General features: G+C 26.4%; 1 protein-coding gene across 3 annotated transcripts in view; it reads left to right on the top strand.

Moving 5' to 3' along the window:
- The window catches only part of LOC145832686 (helicase ARIP4-like), a 59,268-nt gene extending 41,437 nt beyond the window's left edge, over window positions 1–17,831 (top strand). The window contains exons 20-27 of one of the 3 annotated variants that reach the window (XM_082939991.1): window positions 2,391–2,542; window positions 3,650–3,798; window positions 5,168–5,299; window positions 9,937–10,066; window positions 13,269–13,527; window positions 13,792–13,907; window positions 13,968–14,066; window positions 16,957–17,831. In XM_082939991.1, coding sequence (XP_082796117.1) covers window positions 2,391–2,542; window positions 3,650–3,798; window positions 5,168–5,299; window positions 9,937–10,066; window positions 13,269–13,527; window positions 13,792–13,907; window positions 13,968–14,066; window positions 16,957–17,322 — 1,403 coding nt within the window. In that variant the 3' untranslated portion in view covers window positions 17,323–17,831. Of the gene's footprint in view, window positions 1–2,390; window positions 2,543–3,649; window positions 3,799–5,167; window positions 5,300–9,936; window positions 10,067–13,268; window positions 13,528–13,791; window positions 14,067–16,956 lie in introns of all 3 variants that reach the window. The other 2 variants (XM_082939992.1, XM_082939990.1) reach the window with 2 other exon arrangements.
- Window positions 17,832–20,167: the final 2,336 nt, after the last annotated feature.

The raw sequence follows: 20,167 nt of genomic DNA, 5'->3' as shown, positions 1-20,167 counted from the left end.
CGTCTACTTTAAAAACCATTTAATGTTGAGAAGCAGTATTTAAACCCAAATCCCGCAAGAAATGAGGGCAAACATAAGTGAGTAGGTGCGTTTTACACTTGCGCGCACTTTGATATTTTTTTTTGCCTCACTTAAAGAGTCGTTTTTGACTAAACAGTAAACAAAACTAGTAAACGTGTTTAAAAACATAATAAAAAGTTCATTTGTAAAAGCTCACTAGATAGTATTTTGCAAGTTAAAAGCCGTAGGTTGAATAACAAACACCGAAACATTCATTTTTAGTCTGTTCAATGTACCAAAACAATCTAGTCTTATTGTTAAACAAGAGCTGTTGTTTAATCCAGATAGTCTTACGTTGTTATAAGTGAAGTGACTGTTTTCTCGAATCTAATCTAATCTAATCAGTAAAGTATAACTTAATTCCAATTCAAACCTTTTTTTGCATTTAATTCTCTATGACGTAACTATTTTTAGCTTGATATTTAGAAATCATTAAATATAACTAAATTTAAACCATAATATTATCAGTTTTAAGCAAGCTTATTCTGACGATGCGCTAAATGAAATTAGTCAATAAACTATCGAACTTTATGCTGATAAACATTGTAGAATAGAAGGGTGTTTTTATTTTGTTTTAAGATTTTCCTAATTTACAGTAACTACTAATTGAAGTGATCTACCGAATCTTAGTATTCGGATCTGGTCGAATCCTAGTTTCAAAGTGAGATTTGATCCGGGTCTAGCCGGATTCTAATTTCAAAATAAGAACCGGATGCGAATTTTATGGATCCGGTAGATTACTTTAAACTTTTTGATTATACTCAATTATTTGTCAAGACTTAAATGAAATGTAAATCAGTTCGGAAGAATATAAAAATCTTAATTGATTAAGGCGCAAAACATACTAGGTTCTAAAAAAGAGAGTTCAGGGTTGCCACTTTACCTGGAAATTCTGGAATTTGACAATTTAGGCAAAAAAAAAACCTGGGAAAACCTGGCATTTGAGAAATTTAAAAAAAAACCTGGAATTTTTAACAAAAAAACACTTAAAGACCTAAACAATTTTTTCATGTTAAGTAGAAAAATTTGATTTGACACAGCAAATCTACCATTTAGATAAAAAGTTTTTGTCATCATCAAAAGTTTTTTTTAAAAATATTTTTGAAGTAGCTTTACAGTACTTTTTCAATGTTTTTATACTATTTAACACAGTTTTTTACTTTAAACTTAAGTTTAAACTAAAAATAGACCCAAAAACAAGTACATACTTTAAAAAATCTGGAAGAAATTTTGAAAACCTTGAACCCTGCAAGCAGTTTGAAGTTCGAAATGAATATAAGTTAATATACTGTCAATAAAAATATTTGCGAATACTTGTGTGTTTAACTTCGGTTTTCTTTTACGATTAGCATTGTAAATGATTACGATTTAAATTATAAAGCACACCTCTAGAAAACTCAAACTATTCTCAGTTTTGAGTTTTAACACGGTATTCATGCGATTCATGCAAATGATCGGAAATAGCACTAAAAAACAGCAACATCATTTGGGCCGACATCTTTCTAATATAATTGATGCTCTGGTGTTAAGAGCAGGTATACTTGTTTATGACACTTCAGTCTACTTGTACTTGTATTCGAACACTTTTTTGTGATAATGCTGGTATTGTTTTTACCTTGTGCTTTTTTAAAGCAGATTTAATTCATTTAAAAATTTATGAACTATATCCTAAGTAGAGTGCTTAATCATCTGTTGCATAAGTTAGAAGAGCAATGTGAACCCAGTGAATAGGTATTTTCAAAAAAAAAGTTTGTACTGTTTCATTTTTGCTGTAAGACATGTTGTACTTATTACTAAAAAAAAGTTCTATAAGTACTGATTAAGGATAGCTCAAATAAAAAAGAGAATCAGGCTTCACGGGTTAGTTCTTGTATTTAGTGTCTTGAAATAGATGCCAATGAAATTGATTTTCAAGTTTACAGCAGACTAATCAATGGTTAGTCTAACATTCGAACCATAGCTGGGTTTGTTTACTAATATCAGGACATGTCGATACACCTATTTGATATGCTGTACAAGCTTAGGCTTTACTCAGAAAGTCTTGATTTTGTATAAAGTAGGCACCAGTTTTTACCCTCGGGTCTAAATTGGCATAATTTTTTACAGAGCGGTCCAGACTAATTCATAATCCTTGTTATTATATTACTTATACAAATTTTTATAAACAAAAGTTTCCGGTCATCTTCAAAAAGATGAAAGTCGTGAGTAAGCAGACTAAATAATCAAAAATAATGTTTTTCAATAAGTCAAACAAACTTTTTTAGGTAGTTAATTTAAATTTATGTTTAATTTTATTCAAATTTTAAATTAGAAACTTGGTATAACATTAGACAGGGTAGTAGATAGGCTCAATCCGACTCAAGTTTTTACAAAACGTGAAGTGGTAAGTTTGTTGGAATTTAGTGATAAGGAATTACCAACTATACCATATGATGAATTGTCTACTGATATTGAAGATCCTGTTTTGTTGTCTCTTTGCAAGGTTTTTTGTTGTTTTTTTACAATTGTTAATACGTTTTTTTTTCGGTTTAATTTTGTTTATTAAATTTATTTATAAAATTTTGTACAATTTTAAAAGTTTTAATTTTTAAACTTTTTATTTTAGTTATCTGCGAAAAACTTATTATATTAATCTAGTAGTTCTTATTTTGATCGTTTTTAATTTTTTAGTCAAACTTTAGTTTTTTAAGTTTGCTATTTATAATTTTTTTTTTTATAAAATTAGTAAGTATTTTTTTTAATAGTTAAATATTTTTATAAAAATATACAAAAAATATAACCAAAAAAACTAAGCCTAATTTTATCGTATTTAATTTGATGTGTTGTAATTTCTGTTTCCTAAAATGCGCTCAAACTAGCTAAATATACTTCAAAAACTTCATTTCAAAAATTAAGTGGTCTATCTAGTTTTTTTTCACGTTTATCATTTTTAAAGTTAAATATTTTTTAAAGGTGTATTATTCTACTAGACATTAACTAGTTTTAGTTTGTGTATAGATTTAAAAAATTTATAATTAACTTTTGATCAAGTTATACAAAAAAATATAATTTAATGTTTAAAGTTTAACTTACTTTTAAATCCTAAATAATTACTAGCAGAAAAACTGCAGTTTGTAAACTTAAATAAGATGCTCCTCAGATAATTTGTCGTATGTAAAAAACTAAAAAAAAATATGTAATGATCTAAATAACTTTTTTGTAAATGCAAATGTTAAACTAACTAAAGATTTTTAACTTTGTATGCTAAACCTTTTTTAAATTCAACGAAAAACTAATTTAATGCATCAATGACCATATATTTTGGATTTTTTATGATTAATTTTTATTTATTTAATGAAGAATTATATTTTGATAATTTTTGCTTTGTATAATCAAAAGTTTTTTGAAGACAACTGGTAAAACTAAATTTGTCTTTATTTAACATTTTTATTGCAGTAGCTTAAGAATTATTTATTACTACACAACGTAACTATTTTCCAGCCTTCGTTGTAAAACCTAGTAACTTGCTTTTTTATAAACTTTAAAAAATACTAACTTATTACCTGTTTTATGTCCTAGTTTGTAATAACTAACCAAATAAATATTACAGAATCATGGTAATTGGTTAACAAAAAAACCTTTTACTCATGAATCGTTATTGCTCAATTGCAATGACCAGAAATTAACTGTTGCTCAACGTAAAGAAGCCATGAAAAGTTATCAGTTAGACAAAAAGGCTTCGTCTACACTAAATTATACGTAAGTGTAATCTTATTTTCATATAAATTTTGCATATTATAAGATGACTAATTTATTTTATTGATAAAGTTTTTACGTTGAAAGTTCAAAACCTTAGAATATTCAATAAATTATTATCTTTTAGCTTTTGGTTTAAATGTTTATTAATTTTTTACATAGTCATTTTTCTAAAACTATAAATAATCCCTTTTTTATTTATGTAATTTAGCTTACTTAAGCATTGTCACTCATGAACAATCTAAACTACTCAAAATTCTATCTGTATTAAAGTTAATGAACTAATTTATAGATTTTATCTTGAAGATATTTTATTAAATCAACTTATTCCTACATAGCAAAGTTGGAAACAGAATTAAATTTGTCTAAAGCAAGATAATGTTTTGTATCCTGTTTGCCAAAACTACCTAATAATTACCATTTTAAAATAATATAATATAATAATTATTGAACTTCACCACACGACCAACAGCATCCGAGACTACCTACGACTCGTTTCGTCCATATTAGGACTGGTCAGGCAGGCATAGTCGCGACTAACCGCTGTTGAATCTTTAAAATCAGTATTTCTCATCTGTTCCATAAACATCAATGTAGAAACATCTATATACGGCTTTTCTTTTTGTTATTTAGAATTAGAGCCACAGTTAAATTTTTTATTAGGAATTTATTATACTGAGAATAGTTTAAGGCAGGGGTCGGCAGGTCGAGAAAGAAACGATTTTAATGTGCTTAAAAAACATATTTTTTATTAATGTTTTTGAACAAAATTTTGGGCGATAGTTATCTTTTAAAGATATCACTAAAATACTAAAAAAAATTGAAAACAAAATTTTATCAATTAGTTAAAACAAAATTTAAATGCAGCCCGCTGGCCGCAGTTTGCCTAACCCTGGTTTAAGGTTACTCATGACAGTTTTTGGTCACTCAGGATAATTTTTTAACTCAAAGAGTGGCAACCCTGCTAATATTTAAAATAATTTAAGTTCAAAACTTTTGAGTTTTAGTTATGCATTTAAACAAATTTGGTAGCTAAAATAAAAAGTATAAAGACTTTGATCAAATTCTAAAAAAAAAAATTTTGACACACGTTCTTAGCTTCTACCATTGGGTACATTTACGTTTATGTTTTATTTATAATTTTTATCAATGCTAATAACACTTCCTGACTTTTCCGATTATTTAACTAGAACTAGACGCATAAATTTTTTTTAAAGTTTTTTACTTCTAGTTTTTTTGAATAACATTTTATCTACAATTGAAATCTACTGTGAAAATGCGAAAGATTAAATTAGAAATTGAAATAAATTATACAAAACCACGTAAATGCTGCGTAAAATCTTGATACTCGTTAATAACTTACCATATCCAGGAGACCTTCTTACATCAATTACTACAGTAGTACAAGTCGTGCAATTCCAGCTGGCAGCTCTCATGGTGATAACTCTTCAAATTACAAAAGAGTTGCAAATTGTAACCGCTCTATAAGTCTACCTACCAGTCGGTTAGTATTAGTTGTAGATGTAGAACTTTTGTTATATGTAATTAAAAATTTTAATGGTTTTTATGTTCATTAAGTTTTTTGATTTATTTTTATTTTCTGAAATCGCTAAACAAAAATTTCTTTGAATTTTTTTATTTGGAATAATTGTAAAAAACAAAGAAGTTAAAAAGCTTGTATATACAGCTGATATGTATTTCTTATGTTTAATAAGTTTTTAACTGTTATAAAAGTAAATACAATGTAATATTTGAAGTTAATTATCACTTTTTATGTTAGTAAGTAGTTTTTAATATCTGGTTATTTAAAAAAAATTTGCATGTGTTTAAATACTTATTATGATACTAGTTTTATTTTTTAAGTATTGGTTAGCTCTTTTTATTTGCACAAAATGTTTTCATTCTAGAAAATACATCTTAGGCCAAGATTTCTGTTGTGGCGGGCCGTAAGTTGCTCATCCCTATTCTAGTTTTTAATCAATCAATTATAGTTCTCAACTTTAGCGAAAGATAGTTAACATTGATATTTAGTTTTTCAAAACAGCAATGCAAGTTTAAAGTGTTTAAGCTAGTACTAAATTTTAAGATTTAAAACAACTGAGCTGTAATAGCTAAGCGGGAATTTGAACAATTTCTATTGTTGTTTACGTTTTTATATGCAGTAACTTTGCTTTATCGATATGTTTGTAACGCCAAATAGCGGATACTGTTATGCTTACAGATAAGCTTATAGATAATAATGAAATGCGAGGTTTGCTTTTTTATTAAATGGTAACAACCAATTTAAAAAGTAATTTAAAGAAAATATAAACCCATCTACTTTGATACGTGAAAATGTGTATAATTTCTAAAACAGTTTGTTGTGTGTATATTGGTAACAGATATAAAGGTAAAACTTTACTTTTTAATTAGGTTATAACTATTTTACATACTATAGTATCTTTGTTTATATTAGATTTGTATTTTTCAAAGAAGAATAAAGTTAAATATTTCTTAATAGCTGAGTTTCGTAATCAATTGAGGTATGGGGGCAAACTTTTTTTAAAAAAATTAACATTAGACCGAATATGAAAGCTTTAATTATATACTATAAGATACTTTTCACAGAACAAAAGTATTGATTCACTTTTGAGACATTGTTAGTTGTATAAAAAGTTTTCGATACAACCGTATGGGGGATAAATTTTTCATTGACGATTTTTTAGAATTAAAAACAATTAACTAAGAATCTATTTTTCCCTTAATTTTTTGGACAACCTAAAATTTTAAGAAAATGGTCCTTGCATTAGTAGAAAAAATCGTATTGTAAAAATAAATTTAAAATTTAAGAATTTTATGACTAAAGTTAAAAAAGTAATTAATTTAATTATATTCAACGATTCAGTGATTATAAGTTAATTCCAAAACAGTTTCGCAGTGGTATTACTACCAGTGCTTTTCAGTCAAAATAAACTTGCAAAATCACTACATATGGCTATCTTTATTTTAGAAATTATAAAACTAATAAGCGTGTTATTTTTTTTTAAGTAGTTAATTAGTTTGCTTTTAGTTAATTAGGTATAAGTAAAATAAATTAGTAAGTTACGTAAACAAAATTTCATGGTAAAAACTTAGTGTATGAAAATTTTAACAGAAAAGTAATAATAAAATAGCAAAAACAAATTTTTAGTACACATGCATAAAAATAAATACATCTGTCATTACAAACTATATAGAGCACTTTGCTTATGTTTAATAATCCTTAAGTAAGTATTTTGCTTGATGCTACATGTGTTCATGAGTTCGTTTCTTTTGTTAATGCAGTTCTTTTTCTACTCTAAAGTTGTTAGGACCTCTGTTATACATAGCTTGCATGTGTCTTTTCCTTATCTAGCTTTCCGAATTTGTTTGATTATTCTCCAAAGGATTTCATACTCTTGGTTTTTTATCTTTTAATTTGTGGATTTCTTTAGATAGTTCGGTTGAGTTCTTATATTTTAGATAGTTCTTTTGATCTAGGTTAGTCTTAAATGTTGTTTTACGCACTGCGATTATATTTTTGATTTAGTTTTCTCTTAGTCTTATATACACTTTGTTGTCGTTGTTAGACTCTATTTTAGCTTCATTTATGACATTTTCTTTTCTACATTTAGGATTTTACAATGGACATTCGTGTTTTTTTTCTGCAGTTGCACTTTTATTTTTCTTTATTGGCTTGGAGGATTTTAGAGTTATGACATTTGTTATGTTTTTAATGTTAATCATGCAGGAGTAGCTGATCGTTACATTATTTTTGGTGATCAATTTCTTAATTTTACTCTTTTCTCCAAAATGTTTGTTTATTATGTTGATAAAATTTCTGTCTGTGTTTGTTTTTATTACCTTGTCATATAGCGGGTTAAACCACAACACTTTTCGTTTTCTATTTTACCTTTTTTGGCTGTGATATTATTTCTATCGATATATTTAATATCTTTGTTGGGTCAACTTCTTTTTAGTGCTTCATTTTATACGTGCTTTGATAAGTCGAATAATTCTTTATTGCTTGAGTTTTTGTTGGTCCTTCTTTCAATCATACTTGGCCTTATGATTGTCTGAGGGTGGTTTGAGTTAATATCAATATATTTAATTTCGGTGTTTGACTTTCTGTATGGTTGGATTGTTCTATTTTTTGAACTCAGTTTATATCTAGGTAGTTTATTTCATATGCTGGGTTTTATATTTCAAATTTAATTACTTTTTGTTTGTATATTTGTGCATTCTCCTCTTGACTTTTGTGATCTCCGGTACACTTGTATTTTTGTCAAGCGCTATAAGCCCATTTTCTCTATAAATTCCGACTTCTAATCAATTTAATCTATTTTTATACCGTTTAGTATGTATAAACCTACAATCTCATAAATTTTAGCACCTTGCTTTCCTCACACAGTTACGTCAAGTAGCATACTGTTGTTATTATTTGTTTTGATCCAAGTTTGTTCTAGACGGTAAAGCACGGATTTTGTTGCATTGATTCTAACTTTGATTTCATGATCTTCTATCTTTTCATATAGTTGTCCAAAGGTTAATGCTATTTTTAGGATGCTTTTCTACTGATGCTAGGATAAAAAGAGATGATGTCGAATTTAGACAGTTTATATTTTCCAATTTCTAATATTCTGAACCAGGTTAGGACCTCGTCAGAGGTTATCCATTGGTTAAACTCTTTTCTGCCTTGTTTTTTTATATTGTCGATTATCCGCTTACTTATAATTCCTATTCCACCCTGTTGGGTTTGTTAGTCTTACTTGCATTTTGCTGTTGAAGTCTTTCTTATGGTTTTACAGTAGGATGTAACATTGTTTCAATGGAAGGGTGCTTATTCTATCATCTAGCTTAAGATTTTTAACAATTTCATATGCTTCTGTGTTTATTTCGTCAATTATGCTATTATCGCATTTCTTGTATTCTTCTCTTATTTTCTTCAGTAACATTCTGTTGTAATCATCTTTTAGAATTTGGTAGTAGTTTGTGTTTTTGTCAGCTCTGACAAGTATCTCTTTTGTTGTTGTGATCTTCTTTATGTCTGTTTCTATTTATTTTCTGGAATTTATTGTTAACTTTTCTCTATTTTAATTTTTGGCTAAATTAAACATGTCGCTTTCAAATTCCTTCAGCTCGTTTGTTAGTTAGAAGGTAAATCTAGATTTGAATTTGTATGTTTCTTTAAAATTTTCACTGCATGGGTTTTCTTCTTCGGTGCAAAAAATGATTTTTAATTTGACCCTTCTGCAGAATTTGCGTATTTGCTCTATCAAGTTGAATTTTTCGTATACTATATATGTATTAGCTTGAGTTACTTTGCTCTTCTTTCAAAATAAAGGAGCTATACTTGTTTGAATTTATTATTAAAACCTTGTTTTTAACATTAATTTTTATTAAATTAAATATTTTTTTTAATTTTTGCCCAACATTTATTTTTTTACAATAGAAATGTTTATTACTCATAAATATTAAAGTGAAAATGTTTAAGAAAGATTGCTTAAAACTATAGGAGAAGATAGATTTTTAATGAAATAGTCTTTTTTTGCCTTTTTACTTTGGTCCTTCTATAAAGAACCTATTGGGCTTTCCTACTTTGTACCCTCATATCTAAAAAACTAATTTGAATTTTACAAAACGGTAAAAAGCAACTATTAGCTAAGTAAAAGATCTTTAAAATAAGATCAACATGTAAAAAAGTGCCTTATCCCCTATGCCCTTAAATAAAGCACCTCGCTTTCTGTCGTACCTACATTTTGGTCAGCCATCTTTTTTTTTTAACATAATTTTATTTAAATATACAGGCTTGGCTTTTCATGTATTTAAAGGAGATTTTTTGTTTTCATAAAAGTGTTTTGAATCGTTCATCTTTTACAAATCTACCACATGAAAACATACCGTGTAGATAATTTATAACAACACATTTGTTTCTAAAACAGATATGCAATATAAAATGCAACAAACAATACTTAATAGTAAATTTCCTTTAAATAAAAAGCATACATAAGAAACCTATGCTATGTTTTTATATTATCGATTAAAATTATTGGAAAACAAAAAAATCTTATACTGTTTGAAGTTATTTTTTCCCAAGTTTGTTGATAAATTGAATATATTTAAGTATGTCTAATTCTTTTTTAGCCCTCATTACAAGTTTGGATGCTTCAATGGCCAAGGTAGACCTGTTGCTAGTGTTCAGCCATACACTACATCATCTAGTACACGAAAAAACTTTAACTTACAATCACAGTACACCTACATAAATGCTAACGTAAGTACTTTAAATCCATTTTATGATAGTTGATAAGTTTATTTAATAGTATTTTAAAATTAATTTAAATATTTTTAAAGGTCACTTAGATGCTTTTTTATTAGTAAATTTTTTCAAAACGATTATGTTTTTATTTTATTTACAATTGTTTCTCATGGTTATCATTCATAGTTACTAATTGAATCAAAATAAAACATTTATTTTTGTTAAACTTAACTTATCAAAAGTAGGAGCTGATTATTTTTAACTTTTTCGTTTTAAACTGGCACTCATTTCAAACTTTTACTTCTCTAACTTGATAATTACAAACATTTGAATCTGAATTTGGCTTTTCTTGTTATCTTCCAACTCTGGATCTTTATTTTTAGAAATATTGATTCCTGCCAGATCCATTTAATTTAATACTTCTTGACTTAAGTTTTTTCATAGCAACAAAAGGTCTACATTTTTCAAACTAACTAATATTTTATGACCATTTAATTCAGGGTTGCCACAAAACCTAGAATCCTTGAAAAACCTGTAATTTGAGAATTTAGGCTAAAAAACCTGGAAATTGAGAAATTAAAAAAAAAGCCTGGAATTATAAACAATTTTTACATGTAAGTAGTAAAATTTTGATTTGACACAAAAAATCTATCATATAGATAACAAAATATGTCTAACTGCTAAAAATATAGATTTAATCGTTTGCTAACAAAAGATCCTAGTGAAACCAGTTCATAAAAACATATCCGATTTAACATGTATTTTACCTATTATTAACTATTAACCTGTTAAATCTGTAGAAATTATTTAAATTTTAATGAGAACATGTATACACCTACTTTATTCTATGCTTCTATTCTTACATTACAGTAATTATTTTTTAAAGAACCTAGTTAAAGTGTGTTGATTCGTTAACACACAGAAACATATGTTGGTACAATAAAGGAAGATTACTGTATAATTTGTTTTTATTAATAAAATTTGTCATCATGAAAAGTAATTTTATTAAAAAACACATTTAAAGAAACTTTACAGTATCTTTTCAATGTTGTTATACTACTTAGCACAGTATTTAATCTTAAACTTAACTTTAAACCTTGACCAAAAAAGTAGACCCAAAAACTTGTACTTTTAAAAAACTTGGAAGGAACTTTTCAAAAATCAGTGGCAACCCTGTTAATTTCATGTTTGCTCTAAAGTACTGATAAAGTTTAAAAAAAGAATTTAAAAGTAGTTTAGGCAGAAAAAGACTTTTTTGTTTTAGTGTGGCCTATGCACAGTGGTAATTGACTTTTGGTTGGCTATAAAGATAAACTTAGAGTTATATCTTGTTGATTAGAACTGGGTTTCTTCTTTTTTCAAATTGGTTTTGTTTCGTTTTCTTCTTAAAGTATTTCAGAAGTTATATAAGTTAAATTGCGGCCAATTTCTGTTAACTTCTGTTCCAGCTTACCCAAAAAAAATCTTAAATTTGTATCGAAATTAAACTTTTTAACAACTACACAAAAACACCTGAAGTACTTAAATGTGTATGTACATTTACCTAGTATCTGAAATGATATAGTACCCGTTGGAAAATAATACAAGTTTTTTTTTTAAGTCGAAATATATGTTATTTTTTGGTTAAATTTTTTTTTTTAATCTCTGGGGAGATTCAAGAATTTTCAAAAAAATTTATACATAGCCACAATATTTAATTTTTAGAATTTTGCAAGCAATTCTTTGAAGCTTACTTACGTTTGCTTTTAAAATATCTGTTAAAAAAAAGGTTCTAAGCTTTAAATTTTTGAACAACTTGTCCTATTGTTTTGATATACACTATACTGTCCAATATTTTAATAATGTCGTAAAATAACTCTGATGAAAAGAGTACAGTCATATCAACATATAAATTTGTATTAGAATTAAGTTAAAAAAGAGTAGGAATTAGTAGCTTAATATAATTGTTCTCTAACACCACCTAACGGACAAAAGTTCTTTGATAATTTTTACTGGAATTTCGAATTTTTTTCTATGAATTTCTCTAGAATTTTTTTCATAAGAATTAGTGAGAACATTGTATAGAGTATATAGGTGGTATAAAAACTCAGGCTATTTGATTTTAAAGCTTGTTTTCTACAATTTAAGTTTCGAGTATCAATTTAGTTTATTTTTGGTTTAGTTTTCCGCCTTGCATTAGCTATGCTTTATTATAACATTTAAAGTTTTATTTCAGTGCTGAAATTAAAAGTTATGGTGATAACAAAAAGTTTTTACACTTTTACAAAAGTATGTTTAATATTGAGTGCAGGGTTGCAACTTCACCTGGAATCCTGGAAAAACCTGGAATTTGACAATTTAGGCAAAAAAAAAACCTGGAACTTGAGAAATTTTGAAAAACCTGGAATTTTGAACAAAAATAACTAAAAAAAAACCTGGAATTTTAACAACTTTCACATGTTCGGTATTAAAATTTCGATTTGACTCCAAAGTTCTATCATATAAACAAAAAAAATTTGTCATCATCAAAAATTTTTTTTAGAAAAACATATTTAAAGTAGCTTTACAGTATCTTTTCAATGTTATTATACTATTTTACACAGTTTCTTACCTTAAACTTAACTTTAAACTAAAAGTAGACCCAAAAATGTGTACTTTTAAAAACCTGGAAGAAATTAGGAAAACCTGGAAAATTTTTTGAAAAAAACTAAAGGCAACCCTGTGAGTGTAAGGTATGTATTTATCGTCATGGTCTTAATGATAAATGAAATACGTATAACAGTATAAATTCTAAAGGAATAGTCAATTATACCTGGGTCGCAAAAATTTTTAAGGTCTTTTTTTAAGTTGCGTTTGGCTTTTTTTGGCTTCGAAGAGTGGCAACCCTGAACAATTTAGTTAATTTTTTGCTTTACAACCACGAGTTAATTTTTAGCATCTTTAACATAGGTATTTAAAATAATGAAATAAAAAGTAAAAGTCTTATAAGTATAATGGGTTAAAAAAGTTTGAGTTAAAAACGTACTAAATACGAAATGATCAATTTAGAAACATATTGGTTTAAAAAAAAAAACAGAAACGTAAAAGTTAGAATTGATAGTAAAGACTAAAAATATAATCAAGTTTTTTTGTTTCTGGGTTTTAATTTTCATATTTTATGCATGCTGTTTTTTTTAATAGTTGAATTACGTATTATTTTGAACAAGCATTTAACATACTACGGTACTTTGGCTGTTAGTGTTCCAAAAACATGGTTTATGTAAGTGGTCCACACAGCCGAAGTACGGGTAATACAATCGTACCCGGACAACAGGAAACTTCACCACAAGCTACTGGAAGTAATGTAAAATGTGTAAAAGTTACTGCAACAACTGATATTCCCATTCCAATGGCAAATACTATGACAATAAGTGGAAATAATGGAATTTTAGCTCTGCAAACTACTATGTCAGTACAATCCGGAGGAAACAGCATAGGAAGGGACAGAATTAAAGCAGGTGATTTTTTTATTTAAGAAGGATGTTTAATTGTACGTCTATTTAAGTTCCGAAGTTGAAAACTATGGTTTTCAGTTGTTTTTTTCATCAAATTTGTTTTGTTTTGAATAAATCTAATATATAAAACAAACTTCTTATGTTTTTGTACACAAAAATGAAATTTTAAGATATTTTTGTCAAGATAACTAATTTAAATGGTTTTAAAACTACATTTTGTGCTAAACCTTTATTGTAACTTGATTGTTTACGTTTTACTTAATGTAGGAGAAGAAATAACGATCATGCAAACAAGAAAGGGAACTTACATACGAACGTTTGATGACAAAATATTTTGCGTCAAAACTAATGATGATTCTTCTCAAAATCAACCTCTTCTTAACGTAAACAATAATGAACAACAAGCTAACGGTAGTAATTTTTTACCTAATGTAGTAACACAGAATGAAGCAGTGTCTGAAACTACTGATACTTCGTTTCAATTTACCTTGCCATCAGCGATTGGCCATCAGCGATTTAGTACTGAAAGCAAGAATTGCGAGGTAATTTTTCATAAGAGATATAATTCATAGTATTTTTGAGTTTTTTAATTTATAGAGTTGTCAAAAAACCTGAAATGCTGGAAAAACCTGGAATTTGAGAAGTTTTGATAAATACCTGGAAGTTTGAACAATTTCTACATTTAAAACTATGTTTAGATACAAAAAAGCTTTTTTTTTACAGAATTAATTTTTGTTTTATTTTAAGAACTTTTTTATTATAAATACTTTTAAAGTAGCATTACAGTGTGCTCTGATCTTTTTGATCAGTATCTTTTTACATATTTTTACTATTTAAAGACAGTGTTTTACCTTAAACTTAGTTTTATACTAAAAATGAACAAAAAAAATTACTTTCTAAAAATCGGAAGAAATTAAGAAAACATAATAATATTTAAAAAATCTTTGGCAACCCATTAAGCATCAAATTTAAGGTGTAAAGTCATAGAGATCCAAACAGGCATAGCACGTTGGAAAATCAAAACAACCGTTGACTTACGGCGTTTCGCTGTTCATAAAATATGAACAGCTTTACGGAGTCTGTAAAAGATTCATGTAAAATCAAAAGTCATACAAAACTATATATTTAAGTTTTGAATATATTTACGATAAACATATATTTGTAGGTAAAAAACAGTAAAAATTTGGTTAAACTATTCAAATAATTTAAGGTTTTTCAAAAACAGTGTAAAACATAATGGTGTGTTGTGCTTATACCGGAGTTAAAACGGGAATAATGTGGTATCAAATAATGTAGTCTTAAACTAATCTACGTGTCTTACTTGAGATTAACTTACAATATTAAAATAAACACTTAGTATTGTTGTTATAGACTGTTCTAAAAAATACTTATTATTTTAAAACGTAGCCCTTTTAAAACAACTATAGCTACTTTTTTAAATTAAATTTCTATTAGAGTTTTCTGTACTCGCATAAATATAAACTTACTAACTTAAAGTTTTTTCTCAACTTACTAGTAATAAACAACAACTTAAGTAATAAACAGTTTGTTTTTCAATTATTGTAAATAGTATTTTTCGATATTAAATTAATAAGAATTATTATAAACACATAATACTATTTACTTAGTCCTGACTTTAAATTTTAGAAACTTTACTTAAGTTTTTTAAACTTTTAGCCTACAGATCTTATGTAATATAATAAAAAAATTCAATAATTCATTTTTATTTTTCAACACTATAAATCTTTTCGAAATCTAATAATGAACCGGTTGATATGTTATTTTTTTATTTTATTCATTTGTGTTGTTTTTACTTCACGGTCATTTAGCTTTTTAAGCATTAGTTAATTATTTTTCTTATGTAAACGCTTGAAATTAAATATATACAGAAATTACTTTCAGGAAAAAGAATTGGTCAGTTAGAGTTTAACAAATTAAATAAAAAACTTTAATGGATTTCAAAATTTAATAAACTTTTTGTAAAAAGTAACTTTTTGTAAAAAGTTTATTTTGCTAGAAAATCTCATACAATCAATTTATTAATAGTTTGACTACAAAAAACTGTTAAAATTTGATTTTTCTTAAAAGCTAAAAAGAAAATTTCAGTTATAAGGAAGTTTTTTATTTTCCACATTTAGTTACAAATTATTAAACTCTCAATCATAGAATTCTTTTATAAAATAAATAATTCAAAGTTTACTTAACTATAATACACCATAATAATATGATAAAAAATATACTACTTAAACTTGGAAAAACTAAGCAAAAATACCCTCCTATAATTAAAACTGAAGGTGGACAACTTTTTTAGTCAACGATTAACATTTTCCAGATACAATCTTTCACAGGCTGGACTGTTAAAAGAAGTCTTAGCCTCCCGCGTAATTAAAAAAAAATTGTATTAATTTTTTTTTAATAAAACTCATTAAAAGCAAAGTGGTAATGAAATGATTTTTTAATAAGCTATAATTTGTAATTATAATTTAGTTAAGAGTGTTATATAAGACTCGACCACTTTATATAATTCGTGAAAAGTCCTTGCATCTTATATTATTGCATTAAACTTTTTTTCCACAGATAATTTAATCAATTGTTTTATAAGTTATATTTAAATGAGTAAGTTAGAATTCTAATAAATTTACAAAAACTAAATAACTAGTTTTCTATACTTTTTGAGTTGCGCTCATTTACCCAGTAAAAATACTGTAAAATATTATACTTTTTATTAGCTGTAAGATAAACTTTTATTCCTCCACATTCTTTAAAATAAATTTGTAAATTGCATAACTACATCTTATAGTTATATATTTTTTTTGTTTTTGCTAATTAACATAGTATTAAAAATCAATTACTGTCCATAGTTTTTTGTTATATTTTATTTTCACAGTTTATTATAAAAGAAACAATGTTTCACTCTTATATTAAGATATAAGAAATTATCAGTTATTAAAATAATTCTCAAAAAAATTTTTTGAAAAAATAAATGGAAGGTATATAAAAACCAAGTATTGAAAAACTTATGGTTTAATTAACTTATCTTTATTATTAAACACAAGTTTATCTAACCGTAAGTTTTAAACCATAAGTTTTTCAATACTTTGTGTTTTTATTTTGTTTCACTTATTATGTTTTTATATACCTTCCATTTATTTGTTCAAAAAAATTTTGAGAATTATTTTAACAACCGATGATCTCTTATATCTTAATATAAAAGTGAAACATTGGGTTGGTTTTAATATACTGAAAATAAAATATAACTAATTTCCTTAAAGCCACTTAAGTTGAGAACTTTCAATTATTTAATTAAAAGCAAATTACAATGTCATAGTTTTTTGTTGTGTAAATATATAACTTGAATGTTTAAGTATATACACTATTTATAAATGTAAATAAGACAAGTTTTTTTGCTAAAACTAAATACTTTATATGCAGCGAAATGATGTGTATCATTCCTCCCAAGGCAATATATTGTACAGTCATAATAAAGAACCGAATTCATCACATTGGATTCCTCAACCACAACAATATTTCCAACAACAACAGCAACAACAAATGTACAAGTCAAATCAGAACGATTTTTCAAAGCATCAGATTTTGCAATCTTCGATGCTTCAGTCAGGTTTTAACCAGAGTCAGCAACAAGGTTCGCTTTCTGTAGATGATCAGCTACGACTTCAGCAAATTTGTCTGCAACAGCAAATGCTTATTGATTCTTATAACAAGAAAAAGCAGCAGAAGGAATCTGCTGGAACTAGCACTTCGTTGCAATCACAAAACGCTGAAAACAATCTAAACTAGTTTTATAGCTATTGGTTTTATCGCTCATGTACATGAACCTTACCGTCTTTCGGGTTAACTTTAACCTAATTGTAAGCTTTACTTTCAGTATTGACAATTTAACACATATGTAGGGCTTACTAAGTAAATAATAACTTTTGAATTAATCTGCGCTTTTTATAAAATTAATTTAAGTAGGAACCTTTACAATTTGTACATCATGATTTAATCTAATATTTTTGTTTTATAATTGTTGTTTTTAATTTTTAGCAATTAAAAGACCTTTGTTTAAACTAATTTAACTTTTACTTGCTCAATTCTATGGTTTAATAAATGGCGAGCAGTTTATCTAAAACAAACTTACTCTTATAATTTAAAATAACAGCTTAAAAATGTATACTGATTACTACTAAAAATTATTTTAAATACTTTTGTGTCTAAAGAATTATAACAAGATTACTTTTTGCTTTTTATGTTTTCCCAAGCGATTTTAAAGTACATGAACTTTTTCGTATATGTCCCGTTTTTAAATAATTACATTCTGTTTTTTGGTTTTACATTTATAATTACTTAACTCTTATAAAGTTGAAAAACTTTGTTCCGTTGTTACATTTTGCTTTTTCTATCAAAAAATATACTTTATTTAAATATTCCTGTAGTGAAATAATACTAAATAAATCTGTTCTAAGTTTGATAAGTTATTTGATACTTTTTATAACAAATTTAGACTTTGCGAATAGAACGATCGTGTTCCAAAATTAATTTCGAACTGATAAAGTATGATTTAAAGAAAATTTTATCTTATGTCTAAACTGTACACAAATGTGTAAAAACTATAGTGTTTGCACATAATAGTTTTTAATTTCTGTTGATAAAAATTTATAAGTTATGAGAGAAGATCAACATACTTATTTAATCATAAGTTATTTATATTCTACATCGAAAAATCAATTTAATTGCAGTTTACTAAAACCTCCCTAAAGAAATAACACCACCAATACTTAAGAACTGACTTTAATTTTCGAAAAACAGTTTAAGTAGTTTCTTTATTTTCAATTAGCTCTGTATTTTTTTTACAATGTTAAAATTCTGTACAAGTTTAAAGTAAGTGTGTACATTATAAAGTTTTAGGCTATTCTGTAACTCCTGTAGCAAGTTTATGTTTAGTAAAATTGAACAAATCAAGTCTTTATTATGAAATCAAAAATGTATTTTGGCAATTTAAAAGGTTTCCATGCTACTGCTTCAAGTAATAATTATGATTAGAAAATAGCACTAAAGTTTGCGACTTGTAGATGATTTAATTCCCCTTAACAAACTTGTAGGTTTTGCCTTCATAGTATAAGTATATAAAAAGAACTAAATGAATTTAATCTAGCTCAAGAAAGTTATGTCAGCTCATACTGATCTGACATTTTGGTCGCCCTTAAGTTCAGTATCAAAGATTCTCTTACTTAAAGTTAGGAATTTAATTACTGTAAGTCTTAAGGTATTGCTTTTTATAGATAGATAAAATAGAAATATTTTATAATATTAAGTATATTTTAGTACTGTTTACAACTACCGGTGTATAAGTTTTTTTTTTGCAATACTTGGACATACATCATTTTCAAGTAATATTTTTGAAATGAATATGATTTTTTTTAAATGCTATTACAAAATTATAAAAAATAATATTTAAACTGCAATAAAAATTGACTAATAAATGCTCAAAACTGTTGCTTTTCCATTTGAAGCAAATTGAATGGTCAATATTAGTTTGTACACTTAATTAGCATCGATTTTTATATTAAGTTATAGAAATAAACTTGAATTCATCATTCTGAAAATGATTTGAGCTTTTTAAGTTTTGGAAAAGTTTGCAATTTAATAGACCAACGATTGATCGCTGTTACAATATGCATTAATATATGTAGTACCTAAATCGTTTATATTATGACGTCCTACTTGAGTGCTGTTTCTAATTACAGAATGGGATTATTTCCAAGATACTTTATACTGCGGTTTGATTAAAAAAATATTTAGTACAAGGCAAGGGACTTTAAATGTAAAAGGCGTTCAACATTTACAGTAACCTCTCGCATCTTTACGCACTCGTGACGTTACGCACTCTCGTTTAGTTACGCATTTTAGAATTCTTAAAATTTTAATCTTTTTAGTATTGCTCAAATTACGTTTATTGTATATTTTTAATCTAAAATATGTTTTTAAATGCTAACTCACCTCTCTATATCTTTAGACTTTGTTAACTTTAGTTCCTTGACTAGTTGATGAACATTTAGTTATACCTCAGTATATCAGAAATTTTGTTTACTATAAGAGATTAAATTTAAGTTTATCCTTATGTAGGCAAAGGCCAAATTAAAAAAAGTTGTAGTAACATAAACAATTTTTTATTAAACATTTTTCTTATACCTTATATATTTTTGTTCAAAAGAAGAAATCCATTACAGCACCAAATGCAAGTTTTTGATAATGTATACAGAAGTGAACGGGTTATTAAAAGAAAACTGTTTAGATAGTTTTTGGCTGTTTTTGATTCAATTATTGATTTTTTATTTTTGAAAAGGATAAAGTATTGGAAGACAATCTTGTTAAAATAAAAATAGACATTGCTTACATGTCAGACTTATATGGTAAGGCCAACAATCTGAACAAAACTTTACAAGGTAAAAACTTAAGTCTTGTTAAAGTCAAAAGTAAGATAACCAGTTTCAAAAACCAATTTGAACTGTATGGAAAAAAATTCAGAAATAATCAATTTTCACCGTTTGCAAGTTTGGAAAACTTCAAATAATTGAAGGTAAAGTAGAAGTATTTTCATCTCATCTGGAACAGCTTAAATGTGATATTGATAAACGGTTAA

Source organism: Thalia democratica, chromosome 3, assembly GCF_965202585.1.
Source record: "Thalia democratica chromosome 3, ktThaDemo2.hap1.1, whole genome shotgun sequence".
Taxonomy (NCBI): domain Eukaryota; kingdom Metazoa; phylum Chordata; class Thaliacea; order Salpida; family Salpidae; genus Thalia; species Thalia democratica.
The sequence above is the reverse complement of the archived record's forward strand: the minus strand, read 5'-3'. Positions and strand labels throughout refer to the sequence as shown.